General features: G+C 40.9%; 1 protein-coding gene across 8 annotated transcripts in view; it reads left to right on the top strand.

The window, feature by feature from the left end:
* Positions 1 to 20,117, top strand: part of LOC148331454 (zinc finger SWIM domain-containing protein 8-like) — a 259,367-nt gene that overhangs the window by 191,941 nt on the left and 47,309 nt on the right. For 4 of the 8 annotated variants that reach the window (XM_088304029.1, XM_088304027.1, XM_088304035.1 and 1 more), the window contains 2 exons: positions 7,629 to 7,769; positions 18,564 to 18,743. In XM_088304029.1, coding sequence (XP_088160155.1) covers positions 7,629 to 7,769; positions 18,564 to 18,743 — 321 coding nt within the window. The remainder of the gene's footprint in view (positions 1 to 7,628; positions 7,770 to 18,563; positions 18,744 to 20,117) is intronic. The other 4 variants (XM_088304032.1, XM_088304031.1, XM_088304028.1 and 1 more) reach the window with 3 other exon arrangements.

The raw sequence follows: 20,117 nt of genomic DNA, 5'->3' as shown, positions 1-20,117 counted from the left end.
GTGGGTGTATATGCACCTGTGGGTGCATTGTGACCCTGAGTCTGAGTTTAAGCCTAGACCAATCGGTAGAGGGGGAGGTCTCCAGCTTATCCCCACTCCGAGTCCAATCCCTGATTGTGGAAACCAGCATAGCAGAGACGGCATTTTCACTCCAATCATCTGTGTGTGCCTTTGTTACAGATATACGTCTAGTCTCCGGGTTTGGCATTAAATCTAGAATGCATCCCAGCGGGTCCACCGTACAGAATGAAGTGGGCCCCTTGAAGACAAAGTATATCACTTGTACTATGCTCGGACCAGACCGGAACAGAGCTTCAGTTTAGGACTCATCAGGTCCTGGGGTCTTATTGTACCTTACGGTCATTTGCAATCTTTCAACCAACATTGTGTCATGTTCCGCTATGAGATATTTCTTTGCCAATGTGTTCTGCAGTTTGAGTTACATCCGCCAAGGGAAACTCTAAACTCCACCAATAATATGGCACATCCTCAGCCTCTGTGACCATTACAGGAACACAGTCTAGGGGGCAGTGTATGACTTTGAATACCCCTCTATTTGTGGGAACAATGGCTAGTTCTATTTGAAGCATATCTGTTCGTCCTAACAGATTATGTGAGCATTTTGCCATCATCAAAATCTGACTAGTGGAAGCTACCTCCCTATTCTGGCCCCATTCCAATTTGACCACTTCACTCAGGGGAACTTTCGTTTCCTCTCCACTCGCTTCTGTCATTACTACCACACTCTTTGATTTTGGGACATTGGCTGTGTCCCTAATGACAGATCTTTCCGCACCTGAATCTGCGAGACACTTCATAGGCTTGTTATTTACATATACCAATGTTTCCGGTCTTACTTTTGAGCGTATATTTTCTCCAGCCAACTGAACCTCTATTCGATCCTGACTACACCAATCATCTAACATACAACTTTCCCCATTTCCTTCATCTACCTGCTCTGTGCCTAGTCATGCCTGCCTGTCATCTCTCTCCCTACATTCTCTGGCGAAATGCCCCTGCTTATAACAAACAAAGCAAAGTCCTTTCCTCCTTGCCTCCTCTCGCCTCTCTTCGCTATCATGATCCCTGACCCCCCTCCTTCCTCTGTTTCTCTGACTTTCTCGTGCTCCCCTAACCGTCCGCTCCAGTCACTGCGTACCTGTGGACCCTGTCTTTTCCAATCTGTACGCATTATGTACGTTTCCGCCCCTTCTCGCAGCTGAATTTCGTGTGCCTTTTTCTTTATTTTGTCTTTCATTACTTTTTCCAAATATATCGCGTTGTCCATAGATTCATCAATTGAGGCCGTAGGCAGTGTTACCATATTTTGTTCTATCCATGACCGTATTTGTGGCTTCAGGCCAAATAGAATTGCTTGTTTGAATTGCTGATTGACCGTTAGGGTGCCCATCCTCACTGATACCACTATTTGTTTTGAATACTGGATACATCTTAGCTCTATATTCTTGTACTGTTTCCTCCATTGACTGTGTAGTTTGATTAATTTTAGCATAGTTTGGATGTCTCACGAATACACGACACATGTTTGCAAAAATAGAATTAGGATGACTCAAACTATAAATAACCTCATCTACAGGCATAGTGAGATCATTATCCCTCCCTGTATATGGGCCCCATTGTCCTTTGCACTGATGCCATTTTAATCTTGTAATTTGCATGAGTGCTTGTTGCATCTCAGGACCATTTAGATGATAACTTTGCTGCAAGTCAATTATTCCCTGAATACACCCCCTCATCAGTAGGTTTTGGAATATGCTCGAGGACCCTAATCGTTTGTTCTTTTGTCCACGGCCTATGAACCAATCCATAACGCGGTTGGCCATCCTCCACTGCCCTTGGATTTGCAACTTGAATGAGCGGGAAGGTCTCGGTAGGATTACTTATCTCGAGATTTTCTATAAGGACTGGTGTCCCACCCATTTCCTTATTCCATGACAGCTCGGGCCCTTGACCCCTACGTGTCATTCCGTGCGACCCTGTGTTACGTGATGTAGAATTTGAAGGCCCTCCTAGATCATATTTTGGTGGCGGTATTGTTGGATATAGCCGTGTAGTGCTGGGTGTAAATGATACATTATCGTCTTGCAACGGTTGTTTCTCCTTTTTTATTAGTGCTTTCCCTGCTTCTTGTGAATTCTGTATTGCATTTAATTCTTGTTGTCCTATGTTGGACACAACTAGTAATTGTTCCCTTCTTTTTTTTATTACCTGCTTATGTCCCCTTCCTTGCGTCTCATCATCCTTAGCACGAGCTATATTTATTCCACTCTGACTCACCCCCTCCCTTTGCCGTATCTCTTCATGCCAAACTCTGGCCTGTCGCAATTGCTTCCTTGGTGTATCGCGAGTACGCTGTTTTTGTCGATCATGAATAGAGAGATTTCTTCACAATTCTCCCGTTTCCTTTACCCAAGCTAAATCTGGATCAAATTGATAGCGTTCTTTCCATTTTCCTAAATACTTTGTACTTCCAGGGAACTTATGTTACATCTGTTTTATTATATCGGGTGATTTCGACCTACTAAGTCTGGCTCCCCTTTTACTGCCCGCTTTACTCATCGTCTGTTTGTTAGTAGTCACCCAAAAAATGAGAGATTGTCTGGAGAAATGCTAGGTGCCCGTTCACTTTCCCTGATGTCAAGCTTCTACGTTTTGACCTAGAGTCGCAGGCGAACATCGGCTTGGTGTTTAAATTTCACAGAACGTGAACCGTTTTAGATCTCCTTCAAATACTCTCAAATAACACACTACCACATTAGTATGGTCTTCACACAATCAGTCAATTGTTAGAACATCCGTCACAGGCCTGCTCAATTCACTGCTTCATTTGTTCGGAAGGCACGTTATCCGAACCGTCCGGAAGGCACGTTATCCAGACCACACCGTTAAAACCACTGATTTCCCACATACAGAAGTTACGTTATCTGCAGTATTGTCCTCTTGATCAAACAACAGTTAAGCAGTTAAGTCTCATACTGAAAACCGTCTAGGTGTCATGGTACCAAAATACTTCATAAAATTCATCTTACCCCTGGCAGTCCGTGTTGTCCTTTCTGGTTCAGTCGGATGGTGACCGGGCCGCGCGTCGGGATGTTCCAGCGAGACTGGCCTCAAGATGAGAGTTTTAAATATCCTATTTGCTGTGCATAGTCTTCCTCCAGCCGCCATTGCTCCTTCCGCTCGACCCAGCCACCACATCCGGCTCTCGAAGGACCAATTTAAAATGTCATGGGGGAATCACACCAAATGTGGTGGAGTGACCCACGCCATGACAAGTAGGAAATTTAGAGACAAAAGACACGGACACCAAGTGGCAAGCGTCTGGCCAGGAGAGATGAAACCTCAGTGATCAGGTCGGATCTCTCAAGCTTTCTACACTCTCCGGGCCTTTTATTGAGAATCATAGGTTACATCACAATATTACTATCAATATAGAAATCGATACAGGTTTACACAACAGTATCAAAGGTACATTTATTCTCTAGGGTATGTGTATTCTGGTCACAGCTGTTATTTATCCTGCCCACATCCGCCCCCCTTTCATGTTTATTTAGAGTGGAGCTTGTTCGGTTGCCCTGACCTGGGTGCAGGTGGCTGTGTTCTGTTCTCAGAATTGTTAGTTAATGTGTGAACCAAGATTAGCAACAGAACCTACAACATGTGATATTAAATTTGTTAACATAATCGTTCCTATAATATTCTTCACAGGAACACACCAAGAGTTGCATTTAAAAAGATATATTTTATTAATCCAAATTAAATCAAATTAACAAGTACCAACTAATTATATACAGGATGTAACTAGGTCATCCGTGAAGTCAGTATTGTGTGTATGAGTCTCCAAGTGTTGTTGCAAGTGTTGAAGTGTAAACTCAAATATAAGGTTAAAGCAAAATAACCATACTGAGGGCTCCGGAACCTGGGGTACCTGGAGGAGGACAAGGCAAAAAAGGAGCGAGAGAAAACCCTATGCAGTCTTTATAGGCAGAACTCCTGCAGCATCCGTCGTTAAAAGCCTGTTGGGAAAGCATAGTAAATGTACTCAAGTACCCTCAAGAGGATCCCAAGGGCTGAAGTACCCACTATCATGTGTAGTCAAAGTTTTATATGTATTTGAGTTGTAGTGGGTATATTTTCATCAAGTAGTCTGCTGCTTGTTCTGCTACCCCCGTCATCTCTTCGCTTGCCCGACCGGAAGTCCGGATCGATATGTTTAAACTGGTTAAAAGTAGTTTTTTGTACTGGATGTCTGTCAAAAATGTCTGAATGTTGGCCAAATATGCTCTTTTAATTGTAATTGCCTTTGGGTTCGTATCTGTAAATCTTTAAATGTTGGTTTGATTGCAGTTATGTAAGTTATTTTTCTTTTAGAAGTTTACAGCATTAGTGGTAGCGCTCTAGAATGGCTTGGATCCTATTTGAGTTGCATGACCTTTTGTGTTCACTTAGGTTGCACTGAGTCCTGCTCTGCCCCTTTGTCGGATGGTGTTCCAAAAGGTTCTGTTTTGGGGCCCTTGCTGTCTTCATTGTACTTGCTGCCCCTAGGTTCCATTCCACGAAAACATGGAATTTCCTTCCAATGCTATGCAGATGACAGTCAGATCTATGTCCCGCTGAGCAAAAAAGACGCTTTCTCCTCGAGCCCACTTTTGTCCATCTGAGACAAAATCAAAATCTGGATGTCACTTAATTTTCTAAATTTCAATGAAAAGCAGACAGAAGTTACAGTGTTTGGTCCCAGTGGCCCTTCTACTCTCAACCCTGTTGACCTCTTATCTAAAGCCTCATACTTAGGTTTTAAACTGGACAGTGATTTTAAATTAGATTTGCAAATCAGTGCTGTTGTGCAATCCAGTTTCTTTCAACTTAGGCAGTTACCTAAAGTGAAGCCCTTTCTTTCCCTGCAGCACTTAGAAACAGTAATCCATGCCTTTGTTATATCTAGGCTAGATTACTGTAATACACTTCACTTTGGAGTCAGCCAGTCCTCCCTCAAGCACCTCCAACTGGTCCAGAAAGCTGCTGCTTGCCTTTTAACTGGATCTTGGCTCACAGTGCACTTTAGATTTTGCTTTAAGATATTTCTGTTCATCTTCAATACTTTAAATGGCGGAGCCCCAGCGTGCCTCTCTTAACTCCTCCACCCCTATGCATCTGCCCGCTGCCTGAGGTCTGTGGACTAAGCGCAGCCTCAGGGGGGATCGTGCCTTTTCTGTTGCCGGTCCTTCACTATGGAATGACCTCCCATTAAATGTTCGGCAAGCCCCCTCTCTCTCCACTTTTAAAACCCATTTGAAGACACATTCGTATTCTTTAGCTTTCGACTCAACATGAGACTGTCACTGTTTTGCTGTTCTTCTGGTATCTATTGTATATGTGTTTGTGTTTTACTTTGTGTTCTAATTTTCTGCTAACTTATATTACACCATCTGTAAAGTGCTTTGTTACAGCCCCAGTTGTTATGAAATGCGCTACATAAATAAAGTTGTATTTGTATTTGTATTAAAAGGTAGAGGATTGCTTTGGAAAGGTTCTGTGACGGAGCAGCTCCGTCAATAAGGATGGTACAGCATGGTCCCGGGGACGCAATTGCACACACGCGTGCACCGCACATTCCCATACTGATGCATTCAATTCCATCCCGTTTAATACATACGGCCCCACCTGGCACCACATCAATACCACGTCAGTCACAGTTTTAATAGAGCGACCGAGGGTGCACACTTGGTAGTTTTATTATGAATGGAAGCATACATGGATACACACACATGCGCACGTTCAGGTTAACACTCACCAGTCACGAGACGCGGCAGACAACAGACACGACATAGAGGAAGACCAAACAGAGGGGGAGCTTCCGCGTTTCTTAAATATGTTTGTTTCGCGCGACAATTATGTCAGATGATGCTCAAGGGGAGGGGCGAATCATATATAGAGGGAGTTGTTTGTGAAAGATGAGAGAGAAGAAGAGAGGTGCTGCAGTGAAGGTAGTGCTGGAGAGCGAGATAGTAACGCATTTTGCAACGTAGCTGACATGGTAGTTGTGGTTGAACTCCATTCAGTGGTTTTGTAAATATATAGATAGACCCCCTTATTTTTGTAAATTACTATATTTTCATTTTTTTCTGGGTTTTTGGACTTTTTGGGGACTTTTCACTGTGTTGCACTTTGGAAGGGCTGCACAATAAACACCACTGTTGCACATATTCTGGCTACGCCATTTGTTTTGGAGGAGGTCGAAAAGGAACCCGCGACAGGTTCATACTATGTGTATCCACTGCAGGTACTGAAGGTCTCTTAGTAGATACTAGGTAGACATCACTCAAGCCTTGATGTCCCCTCTTGGAAAGTTCCACAATAAAAAATAATTATCAATACAATACCTATAATATTTAGTTTTTGACCTTAAAAGGAAGCTCAGTTCTTATTCTTTTATTTGAAAAATAACCAGAAATGGGAGTCCACTTTTAGCCAGTGTTGAAGGTAAGGAATGTATATGATTTCATATGTAAAAGTACCTTTTTTTCCTGTAATTTACATAAAAACACATAGCAAAACATATATAACCATTGATAGTCTTCAGACAGTTGTTCATTTAGATTTGTATTTTTTCGTTCTTTGATTCCGCAGTGTGAATGTGGTTTTATGGTATCTTACAGACAACGCCAGTCACTATTTATTAGCCAACAGGGAACCTCAGTTATTCCATACAATAAAAGTACCTTTCTTTCAATTGGCTTTTGACCAACATTATAGGAGGATTGTAATTATACATCATTTTGTTTGTTTTACTTTACATCCATGGTGGAGTGAGATTGTTGCTCTATGCTATCTATCCGGGAGCTTTAAACAGTACTTTTTTTCCCTTGTAATGTCCATCAAAAAAACAAAAAAAAAACAAAAAACATTTTTACAGTAGGGTAGCCCCTGTCATGTGTATGGGCCCAAAAAAATGTCGACTAAGCCATGTAATGTATTGTGTGAAAAGTGTTTGCTTTTTTAAAACGGTTTTAAAAACAAAATTGGTTAAACGGGACATGTACTGCACCCAGTAACCTGTTCAACTCTGCAGTGTGAAAGACTGCCTTAAGTGCCAGTTGTTCACACCTCCAGTTAATGTGTTCAAAATGACGCGTGTTCATGGTTCATTGCAATCCCAGCCTACAGAATGGAGAGCCTCACTTGGATTTAAACATTAAACACAACTTCAAGTCCCCATTTGGCTAAAATAAAAAACAAATAAATAAATAAGTGTTTTCCATATGATTTTAGCATGATTTAAAGCATGACCAAGAGGGATCCTAAAAATATTTCGTCTGTTGGCTATGTGGTTCCCTCTTGGTTGAAGTGTGATGACGCCTAAATCCACTCTTAGATAGTAGCTATGATAGTACAGCGACCTCTACCCCACATACCCTCCAGTCGATGTAGTAATGTATTAGGTGCACATTGATCGGCGGATCAGTGATCACTTGTATGTCATTTTACCACTGGATATGGTACTCTTTGAATAGAATGACCCAATAGCTTTAATTTCCCAGAGGGAGTCATCCCAAGGGATCAAGAAAGTGAAGTGTAAGTCTCTAAGTCTACTGTTGTTTGAATAGGTGCTGTTTGCATGTGCTGAATCGCTACATGTTCATGGATACAGTGATGAAGCATGTCGACTGGCCGTGGATTTAGCAAAGGAGCTTTTGGCGAACCCTCCAAACCTAAACGTGGAACAACCACAGACAAAGGTATCGTCAGTAAGTTTCAGATCACCTTGAAAGATTTTCATGTTGTTGTTCTAGTGTTTAGTCCCAACTATGTCTTCTTGCGAAAATTCGAGCCTCAGTACATTTTCGTGTCCTTTCATGTCTCAGAATTATTTTTTTTTATTATTACATGCATTCCACTCTCGTTTTTGTTTGATTAGCATTGAAAGAATTTAATTTTCCAATATTTTATGTTTAGTAGTGAGAGCTGTTTCTATATTAATCTGCAAGTGTGTATGTGTTCATGTGTGTCAATGCATGCATACATGTATGCGTGCATGCAGTAGACAGAGACGATAGTGGGAAGAGAGTGGCAGAATCCTGACAAGGGCGTGGTCAAATAAAGCGTGTGCTCTGAGACAAGACCCATTATACTGCTCAAGCATTAACACCTTATTTTCACGACCATAAGGAGCACATTGAAGTTCCAAATATTCTCCAAAACAGACAAGGCGCCTTGTATATAGACTAAGGTCCATAGCTCTGTTCACGTGCAATTCTCTTGAGCAACACGCCTGACAACCTTGGAGCATTTCACAGTGCATGGTAGGAACCCCTCCTGTTATAGTCTGAGCCAACAATGTGACGCAGAATTGACTGTGACAAATAAATTCTGTGAACATTATTGTTGGTGATGGTTTGAGACAGTCAGAACAGACCAGTATGTACGTGCGGGAGAAAGCTGGACAAAAGGGCTGCTGTCCACGATGTCGTAGTCTGTCTTATCATTCATGTTATTGCAAGCAAGAAACATTGCAGGTTTAGACAACAGACTCTGCAAAAAAAAAAAAAAACGCTGACATTGATAATCTCACCCTGTTAACTCATTTACTGCCACTAACAACTAAATATGTCAAAGAAACCTTTTTTTTTTTTACTCAGCTGGTAGTGAATGAGTTTTAATATCAGTGTGTCTAACCAATGGGTGGCTGTGTTGTCACAAAAGCTGTTGTGTGAAAATACAGAAATACCACACGCAACTGAGACTGTGCCCTTTAACTCAGTGTGCCCTGTTGTCGTGAAAATACGGTATATGTAATTTCCCCACACTTGAAAAGAAAGAACCCGACTCTGCTGGATTTTTTGCATTGCTTTTATTTTGAGTCAGGAAGTTAGTTGGAACTGAATTGGAATTGAAATTGAACAATGGATTAGTAATAAAGTGTCTAAATAAATGTCCATTTTCCCACAGATGAAGATTTAAGAAAAAACAGCTACACAAACATCGTTGTGATACGCAAAGAAAAAAAAAGACGAATGAACTACTTAACCAAACTTCAAAGAAGCACCCAAATTATGTTATGTTCCTGGTCTAGGGAACCCATGACATGAACCTAATTCAAATTTCACCCAGTCTTCCCACACCCAATTAAGACAAATATCCACAAAACTTGATTTTATAATGTGTATGTAAGTCAGGGGTGCTCACACTTTTTCAGCATGCGAGCTACTTATAAAATGACCAAGGCAAAATGATCTACCTACTATAAAAATGCAAATTTTTATATATATTTTTTATATATTATATATATACAAATTTATATATATATATATATATATATATATATATGTATATATATATATATATATATACATATGTATGTATATATATATATATATGTATATTTATATGTATATTTATATATATATATATATATATATATATATATATATATATAGAGAGAGAGAGAGAGAGAGAGCGAGAGTGTGAGAGAGAGAGAGGATTTTTTTGTACAATGTATGTAGATGTAGCCAATCTCAGTGGCGGCTTTCGCTTTTCAAGTAAGTTGTCTTAAAAATGACTGCTGTCCTGACAACTGGCTTTTTAATTCCTTCACCTTTCTCTTCCTCAGCTCGCTTTTCGGCGTAAAGTCAGTATCATTTTCCATGAACAGTCCGAAAATCCCACTCCACATTTCCCTTCTTTGGTATTGCGATGGTAGACTGGCAGATGAGTCAAACGCACTTCGAAAATGTCATTGTGAAAAACAACTCCTCCTCCCATTCCATATTAAAGTGATACGTTTTTGTCTTCTTACTTGGTTCAGCACCCCCACTCATGTTTATACCCCCCTTGAGTTCAAGAGAGTAAAACGAGGGCTTAAAATTGGAGGTAACCAACTCGCTAGCTTGTTAGTTGTGCTGCACTTAGCACCGTTGTTTGCGCATGCGTGGTGACCTATGTGTCACAAAAAAAAAAATCAGGTGTCATCTGACTGGGTGCCCTGTAGCAATCACATGACGGATAATGATAGGGTGACGTCTATTTTTTAATGTCATGCGATCTACCCACACTACCTTTGCGATCGACTGCACCCTTGATGTAAGTCATCAGAGGGACAAATAGGCCAACACGACAAAGAAAATCTAAAACTACGATTAAAACTATTTTACGAGTACAAAGATAGGTTTAAAATATAGACATCATAACTTGAAATTAAAACTGGAAACAAAACAAAAAAAAAGGTGTCTCCCTTGTTGGAATTAGTTACTAAATAAATGCTAATTACTAGGTAATAAAATTTTAATTAAAAAAATTTACTCAATGGGTGTTCGTTTTTATGTTAAAGGAAGAAGATGTTGAATAAAGACTTTGCAACTGATCCAAATTTTGTTCCGATAATTTCTTAAATTCTCTGGAGTTCAGGAAAATAGTACAAGTCAGATATCTGGGTGGCTTTTTCTTATCCTCACGAGGACCTGCACCCGAATGAGTGCAGTTGGAAAAAAATCTCGCTGTCTACAAGGCCATTCTCCTATATATATCCCTCTACTAGACACGTTACTTTGCTAAAGGTAATGGAGGTTGAAATCAGTGTTGTGTTTCGCAGGCATTTTAGATTTACGGTATTTTCAAGACGATAAGGCTCACATGTATATGAGCCCCGACAACTCTTTCTTGGGGAAATAGTACCCCATAAAATATGTACAAGCCGCACCAGATTATAAATCCTCAGTTTTCTATGTTGGAAAAAAAAAATAGTTGTTTGCTGCATGTACAGAACGATTTTGGACTGTAAATACACAAAAAGGTACATAAACAGATTGTAAAAACAGTGCCTTTTAACATGGCAACAACTTTGCTATTTAAAACAGATCAGATCTAAGAGAAAAAACATTGTGATTTATTTAGCGTATTTTCTGTACTATAGAGCGCCCCTAACGGTGAAAAAAATCCACGGAAAAGCTGCACCGTTGTATTAGGCGCATGGTTCAAAATCTAGGAAAAAAGTTGCGGCTTATAGTCGGAAAAATACGGTAGTCTCAGTTTTAGTCATTTGGATGAAAATGCTTATTAGTTTTTGTCACATTTAGTCATTCCTATTCGTGATAGTTTTCGTCTAGTTTTTGTCAATGAAAACTCAAAAATATTTAGACTAGTTTGTCAATGAAAACGCAAAAAAAAAGTTTTCGGAATTTTATTTTTTTGAACTTTTATTGTCAAAACTGACAACATCATAACAGTTATTGTCCTGAGATTGGGCCTTGACAAACAATTATCACATATCACACAATTACAGTACAAGGAAGGAGAGGAAAAAACGAAGAAAAAAACATACATATCTATTGAACAAAGTCTAAGATTGTCATGACCCGTGTCGGTCATGTCAGGTGTTTTTGTTATTGTTTTTGTCACGTTCCTTTTCCCATGCCATGTGTGTTTGTTTTGTCAGCTGAGTGGGGCGTTTCCCCTCAGCACTCGTTCCTCACCAGCCACGCACCTGTTCCCCGTTACCGTCACACACCTGATCCCCATCTGCTCACTTAATGACTGGACTATTTGAACACCTCATCCCGACAGCTCGGCGTCGGAACATTACTCCCTTTACGGACTATCACGGCCACTCTCATTCTCGCTCTCATCCTCGCCCTCGCCCTCGCCCTCGCTCATGCCCATGCTCATGCCCACGATCCCCAGTGTTTGTCACGGTCCTCGTTACTTGTCATTTTTGTTCTGTTTAGTCACGTTTAGTTTGTCTTTGTCATTTTGCACCCTGCCACGTTTGTTTGTCCACGCCACGTCGTTTGTCCTCGTTTGATTAATTTAATAAATTCCCTTTAGTTTACCCTTTCCCCTGCTTCCTCGCATTCTGGGTCCACCTCCTCCTCGCCCACCGGCGATCCGACCCTGACAAAGATTGGTCTCCATCTTCTTTGAAAAGCAGAAGTCCTCAACTGCAGTTGTGCTGTCAATTGTTCCGTTGAATACATTTGTTTAATTTTTTGTATCCATTGTGCAACTGTGGGTATTAACCAGTTGAGTGTTACCATTTTTCTCGCAGTCATTAAAAGGAGATCAAGTATATATTTTTGATCCTGGGAAAAATTGACTGAAAATACATCCAGCAGGTACATCAAAAGATCCAAGGGAAGAGTCACCTCAAGGAGATTTTCTAATATTTCTTTAACGTCAATCCAAAAAGGTTGTATGATGGGGCAGTCCCAGAAAATGTGGGTCTGATCACCCACTGAACTACAATTCCTCCAGCATTTGTTACCAACCCCACATTTAAACAGAGAACATTTTAAAGGGGTCCTAAAAAATCATATCTTAGTTTTCCAGTCGAACTCCTTCCACTGTTGACTCCCCACTCCTCTATGAGAACCAGAGCAAATATCTCCCCAGGTATCATCATCCAGTGTCACATTCAGTTCCAGTTCCCATTGTCTCTTTTTGTTGTGTTATATGACATAGCCTTTAGTAATTCTTTATAGATTAAAGACACTTGTTTCTTCATTACAATTCCATTCTCAATTATCCGAATGAAATGCTTTTCTATTTGCATTGGGTCAGTTCGGATGTGATTCCAATCACTATGTTTTGTTAAATAATCTCTTATTTGCAGGTAACCTGAATGATCGCTTGAGTATAAATTAAATTTGCTACTTATTTGGGCAAAGCTTTACATAATATTTCCTTCCAAGAATTGATTCAAAGTGCTCAGGCTATTTTCAGCCCATCTAACAAAACTTTGTCTGTCAGAGATGGGAAGAACTCAATATTTCCACTTATGGACATGGATCGAGAAAGAGCCACACTTCCCTTTAATTGTTTTTGCACTTTTTTCCAGACATTCAATGTATTCCTTACCCATACATTTACAATATTTCTTTCTTTCTGGGCCTGCAGACCCAGAAAGGGAACAGTTGAGACGGATGGACCCGGCAATGAGTGCTCCTCCAACGCAACCCAGTGTGCATCCGGATCCCGTATGATCCAGGCCGCCATTGCTTTTAATTGGGCGGCCCAATAGTACAATTTAATATTGGGGAGTCCCAACCCCCCGTATTCTTTGTGATGTTCTACAACACAAGGATTGGACACTATTTCACGTTCACAAACACAACAGTGAATGGATACAATGATGACCAATGCAAAAGGTGTTGTAATATGCACACATGGCATCAGATCATGGGTCACTGCAATTATGATGATATTCAAAGGTTGCAAGTAGTTGTTGATGGCATGGCGATTAATGGTAAATTACCAAAGCAACATTACAATGTGATGTCTGCACTCAGGGAAAGTTTATTCAAACTAGAAATAGAGAACCTGATGCGAGAGCTAAAAATGCACTCGACATGATCCACACAGATATATATTGATCCTGAGTCAATTGACAGACATCGCTTTGCAATATAATTTACTGACGATTATTCCGGTGCAGTATTTGTGCATTTCATGAAACACAAGAGTGACACAGTGCAAGCGACTGAGAAATTCCTGGCAGATACAACACCATACGGCAAGGTCAAATGCATCAGATCTGATCCCAGAACAGAGTTTTGGAGTAAAAACTACCAACATTTGCTCAAAATAGCATCAAGTATGAGACATCAGCACCATATTCGCCACATCAAAATGGCACCGCTCAGTGTAATTGGCGCTTATTATTTGACATGCCGAGTTGCATGCTAATTGAGAGTGGTCTACCAAAGATGCTATGGACAGTCCAGACAGTAGCTATTGTGAGAAACAGATGTTTCAACAATAGAATAAAACTGACAGCCTATCAAATGTTAACGGGGAAACGACCGAACCTCTCCAAGATGCAAAAGTTTCGTTTTAAATGTTTTGCTAATATACAGAAGGAAACAGAAACAGAAAGAAACTAGATTACAAGTGTGAGGAGGGAATATTTGTTGGGTATGACAAAAATAGCCCTGCCTATTTGGTGTTTTGTCCAGACAAGTGAAAAAGTGCAAAAACACAGATTAGTGAAGTTCGTAGCAAAAGCTGTAACAGAGCTGGAAACACAAACATTCACTAATGATGGTGATGATGATGATCTGCTACCGAACAAACCAAGGGCAAACCATTACGTACAGACCATAAGTGTGACCCCAAATGTCAATCAGGGTCATGAACACAAAATGACACCTGATGTGAATAGCCAGTCACAAAACAATGAAACAGAACAAAAAGAAATGGCACCTGAAGTGACTGACCAAACACAGACTAGTGAAATTCAACAACGATAATATCCTTCCAGAGAGAGAAAGAAACCAAAATATTGGTATGAATATGTACCGTTTGTTACGAGCGGCTCTGCTAGAGAAGGAGGGAAGTAACACAGACCATGTTGTAAAATGGTTTGGAAGTAGAGTTGACAATTTATTCTTAGTAAAAAGAAAAGAGGTAGGTTTGGAACAAAAGCTTTTAGCAAAAAGGTATTAACCAAGGTCACGAATGTAGATAGATAGGTATTAACCAAGGTCACGAATGTAGATATATAGGTATATATAATAGCAAGTGTCTCACAATTAATCAAAGTCCACAAAAAGCGAGAGCTACAAATCACGCGAGTGAGGCGAACTGCTTCTGTTAAGTCCCAGCCGCCCTGAGCAGCAGAACCGAGGTCCATTTATTGCTGCTGCAACCTTTGCAGCTGCAACAGGTGCAACTCGTTGAAAGGGCTGTCCATTGGGAACGAGCGGGAAACCAGTCCACCAACGAGGAACGAGCGGGAAACCAGTCCACCAATGAGGAACCAGCGGGACACCAGTCCATCGACGAGGAACGAGCAGGAAACCAGGCCACTAACGTGGAATGAGCAGGAAACTAGTCCATTTACTTTTGTACAAAAGGTGCAAGAGTCAACACTGAAAGAAGGGGTGTGGCCATGTAGGTGGGCCCTAGCCAAAGGCCGTAAAACCGTATTTTTACGTCCAAAAGACGCGCTGTATCAAAGGGCGCAGCAACCGTTGAGGGTGCTATTTCTGTATTTAATACTTAGACTGGGCGCACTGCACTATGAGGCTTATGCTAGCTCGCGCATGCTAGCTCGCGCATGCTCGCTCGCACAGCACTCATGCGAATAAGGGATCGCTGTCAGTAGCAGCACCTTAGACCAATGAGAGATGTAATCATCAATGGTCAAGAGAGTTGCTCCGTCCTTACAATGGGCATGTCGAATTACAAGGCACCTCATTTGTTTTGGGGAAAATTTGGGACTTTAAAGTGCGCCTTATGGCCGCGGAAATACGGTAAGTGGTGAGGAACTTGATGATCAGATTTTCCCTAATGTTGAATACTGTTCCCAGATTAATGTGTAACATACCTGTAACATACAGCGAAGCCGCAACCTCATCCAACGCAAAGCAGTCGCTAAAAGACAACACATTTACTCTGGCTAACTTACCTAAGGGTAAGAAAGCAGTGGGGGGGTAGATGGGTGTTTGCGCTTAAAAGCAATACTGAAGGATGTGACAATTACAAAGCACGTTATGTTGCCATGGGATATAGTCAAAAGATGGGTGTAGATTATGATGAGACATTTTCACTGACTGCCAACATGACTAGCATTAGAGGGCTAATGCAAAAAGCAGTTCAAGATAACCTATTTTTAAATCAGATGGATGTCAAAACAGCGTACTTGACCGCACCAATTGACAGTGAAATTTACAACAGCCAGAAGGCAATGAGGTTGAATCAAGCACTGGAGACAAATTGGTGTGCAAGTTACAAAATTCACTTTATGGACCAAAACAATCCGGCAGAAATTGGAACAAAATGCTGCGTGAGTATTTAGACCACAACGAATTTGTGCAAAACCCAGCTGACTATTGTCCATCCATTATCTGTACCACTTCTCCTCACTAGGATCACGGGGGGTGCTGGAGCCTATCTATCCAGCTTTCGTTTGGTTTATTTTTCATCTCATCAATATTTGCACAACAGTACTGAGCTTCGAGATCCTCGCAATAGTCGTTCTCAAAATCATATTTTTTTTTAATCAATTTAGCTTTGTTAAGGGATATCTTATTGACAATCTAACATTAATATACAAAGAACCCTTTTACAAGATATTTATTGATGTTCCAGATCAATGGCTAACTGTATAGACCGATCCGATAACTTTGATTTATTTTTTTTCCTTCTCCTTTAGTACGAAATGTAAAAAAAAAAAATGTTGGTGGGGGGGCCGAATTGTTTTCTTCTTGGAAGGGGGGACGTGACAAGAAATAATTGAGAAGCACTGGTTTACTCCAACGTCTCGTGTGGGGGAGGGGGATGTGCCATAAGCTAAACTTAGCAGGAAGCTTGCCATTTTGAATTTACTTGGTGGTTGGTGTCGTCTTGTCTACAAAAGCTGGTGTTACTTGACTGAAATAATTACTTCTTAAGAAATCTCACATTTGGTGATAGTCCAGGCCTGAACAAATCTAAAAAAATACTTTAAACTCTACAATCTAGTAGTACACTGACTATAATGACAATAAAGGGCATTCAGTTTCTGAAACATATTTAAGCCTTCACCATATTGCAGCAGAAAGTTTGTGAAATTTTATGCAAAGCTTACACAAGCCTGGGCAATTCCTATTTGCCAAAAAATAAACACTAATGCAACATCTTCTGGCCTGGCAGCAGCATTGGTATTTCAATAGGTTATTGTGTGATTTAAAAAAGAAAAATGGTTCGATAACGCCAATAAGATTTTTTGGGGGAAACAGCCCTGGTTGTGAAAAATTGGAGGCACACGAAACAGCCTGGGATCTAAGGGAGGGAGGGGGCGAGGGGGAGAGAGAGAGAGCGAGAGAGAGAGACAAGAGAGAGAGAGAGAATTTATATTGTACAATGTATGTAGACTGAAAATGACTATAATAATTCCTTCACCTTTCTCTTCTTCAGCTCGCTTTTCGGCGGAAAGTCGGTATCATATTTTCCATGAACAGTCCGAAAATGCTGCTCCACATTTCCCTTCTTTAGTATTGCAATGGTCGACTAGCAAATGCACTTCGAAAATGTCATTGTGATAAACAACTCCTCCTCCCATTCCGTATTAAACTGATACGTTTTTGTTTTACTTGGTCCAGCACCCCCACTCATGTTTATACCGCCCCTGAGTTCAAGAGACTAAAACGAGGGCTTAAAATTGGAGATAACCAACTCGCTAGCTTGTTAGTTGTGCTGCACTTAGCGCCGTAGTTTGCGCATGCGTGGTGACCTCCATCCATCCATCTGTACCGCTTCTCCTCACTAGGGTCGCAGGGGGTGCTGGAGTCTATCCCAGCTACCTTCGGGCAGTAGGCGGGGGACACCCTGAACTGGTTGCCAGCCAATTGCAGGGCACACAGAGGCGAACAACCATCCGCGCTCACACTCATACCTAGTGGCAATTTAGAGTGTCCAATCCGCCTGCCATGCATGTTTTTGGAATGTGGGAGGAAACCGGAGTACCCGGAGGAAACCCACGCAGGCACGGGGAGAACATGCAAACTCCACACAGGATGGCCGGAGCCAGGATTGAACCCACGCCCGATGTGTCTCTCACTGTGAGGCCATCGTGCCGCCCTGCGTGGTGACCTTTGTGTCCCAAAAAAAAAAAAAAATCAGGCGTCATCTGACTGGGTGCCCTGTATCTATCACATGACGGATAATGATAGGCTGACATCTATTTTTTAATGTCATGCGATCTACCCGTAGTACCTTTGATCGACGTAAAGAGCACCCGTGCATTAACGGCTACATTCCACCGCCGCCTCTGTGTGATCTATATCTTTGCTGCTGTAACACTGCAAATTTCCCCATTGTGGGACTATTAAAGGACATCTTTATCTCTATCAGGTGTGCTGTGGGAAATTATACATTATCATTGGTTAGGATTAATTTTTTAAAATGTTCTATTAAAAATGTTTTGTTTATTAATCTATACCAATGCCATTCACTAACAGGCACAGATTTAATTGCTTTTCCACTACATCAGTGCTTCTCAAATAGTGGGGAGGGCCCCCATCGGGGTGCGGTGCGATGCCGAGGGGGTCGCATGTGAACCTGGGGAACATGATTTTTTTCCGCGATACCACAATAAAGTGTATTTACACATCCACTCCAGTGGTTGGCAGTGGCCCTCTCCTTGTCCATTGTCCGCGGTGAGTATTAACTCTATGGTATAGGTTTGTTTTGCAACCGGAATGCTATTATTTATAGTTGCGGTGAAGAGTGAGTGGTGGTGGAGGGGTGCGAATCGTTGGCGTAACGGAAGATAATTGAGAAGCACTGCACTAGAAGATGGAAAGTATCCCTTTTTGTGACTCATTTTGCTTTGTGGTGTGCCACGTAATTTTGGTGTTTGTTCCATGGCTTAGTAAAGGTTGGGAAACACTGTTTTAGACCAACACAAAGCAGCACATAATTGTGAAGTGGAACAGAAAAAAATACATAGATTTCAAATGAATCAATGTTTGTGTATCTACGTATTAACATTTATGTCTAGAATAAGTGTTGTGTGTGCTTCTGTGTATATTAAGTATATTATAAAGTTTGCTTTTGTGTTTATTTAGGGTAAGAAGAATAAAGTGTCGACAGGCCGTCAGACACAGGTAGCCACCAACACGTTATCGAAAGCAGCCTTCCTCATCACTGTCCTCAGTGATCGACTGGAGCACCATAATCTGGCCTTCAACACCGGCATGTTCTCCTTGGAACTCCTGAGACCACCAGCATCTACTAAAGCTTTAGAGGTTTCTCTCTGTACCTTTTTTTTTTTTAATAACACTTGTTTTTTGAAAGTGTGGTAACTTAAATATGATTTTAGCTGATATGGTCAGATAGAATATAACAAATATCTACAAATTAATTCAATTGGCATGTCCTCTTTTAATCAGATCTACAAATTAATTCAATTGGCATGTCCTGTTTTAATCTTCTGCTCGAAGACCCCTCTTTTTTTTATGTCCTGAAAATGAATGCAATTTCAGAAGAACAAAGAAAGCAAGTACCCAAATAATGGAAGTGAATTTGCTCTCCACCACAATAAAAAAAAAATCATGACAAAGAGCTCAACATAAATAAATTCACCCCAGAAGAGTTTTTAAGAAATTGGATTTTCCTTTCAGAATCAATTCAGCCTCTGGTTCTATATTTCCATGGGCCATTGACTACAAAATATGTTTTTCACTGTTCACCCAAAAAAGTATAATTAACGTTGCAATGTAGCAAAAGTGGGTACACATCAATAAAATTCGACCAAATCGAAATTATTAAATAGTCCATTGACGATAAGAATCCCGGACATCTCTAGTCCCAATAGGTTGCTTGCCGCATAGCTCAGTGCAATTTATTATGTGAGGTATTTATTGATTTATTTTTTTATTGATTTATTAGTTTTTTTACCATGCCCATATACATTAGACCTTGTCCTAACTTTTGGTTTGCCGATCTCAAATTTGAAAGTGTTGGACAATGTTATTTCTGATCACATGACAGTGGTCTTTGATATTGTGTGTTCCTCTGCTGCTGTTCAACCTACTACCAATCAATGCAATCGCCAGATTTTTAACCCCCTCACTGCTCGTCTGAAGCCTTTGATTAGCTCTCTGTTCCTTCATCAAACACAGAGGAATTCAGCTCTGGGCTCCACTCTTCATGTAGTAATATGAGACCGGAGCCATGGTTTAATGTAAGAACTCGTGCAGCTAAACAAGAATGCCGCAAAGCTGAACACAGGTGGAAAAAAGACAGGCTGCAGGTCTCATATCAAACTCAAAAAGACTGCTGGCTGATGGAGTCAAAGAGGGAGTACTTGTCCAGTCTTACTCAAGCAAATTGTCATAATCCGCGATATTTAAGACTATCAATTCTGCACTCATACCCAGACAGACAAATTGCACAGAATCGTCCGCTGAAATGTGAAATACATTTTTGCTGTTTTTTATGGACAAGGTTGCAACAGCTTGGATTCTTGTTTCAAATAGTACTGTATTTTCGCGACCATAATGCGCACTTTAAGTCCCAAATCTCCCCCAAAACAAACGAGGCGCTTTGTAATGTGACATGCCTATTGTATAGACTGAGCAACTCTCTCGCTCACCAGGCCTGATCTCCTTGGGGTATTT

This window comes from Idiotropiscis lumnitzeri, chromosome 9 (assembly GCF_059441095.1).
Source record: "Idiotropiscis lumnitzeri isolate Australia: NSW breed Sydney's pygmy pipehorse chromosome 9, RoL_Ilum_1.0, whole genome shotgun sequence".
NCBI classification, from domain to species: Eukaryota; Metazoa; Chordata; class Actinopteri; order Syngnathiformes; family Syngnathidae; genus Idiotropiscis; species Idiotropiscis lumnitzeri.
The sequence above is the reverse complement of the archived record's forward strand: the minus strand, read 5'-3'. Positions and strand labels throughout refer to the sequence as shown.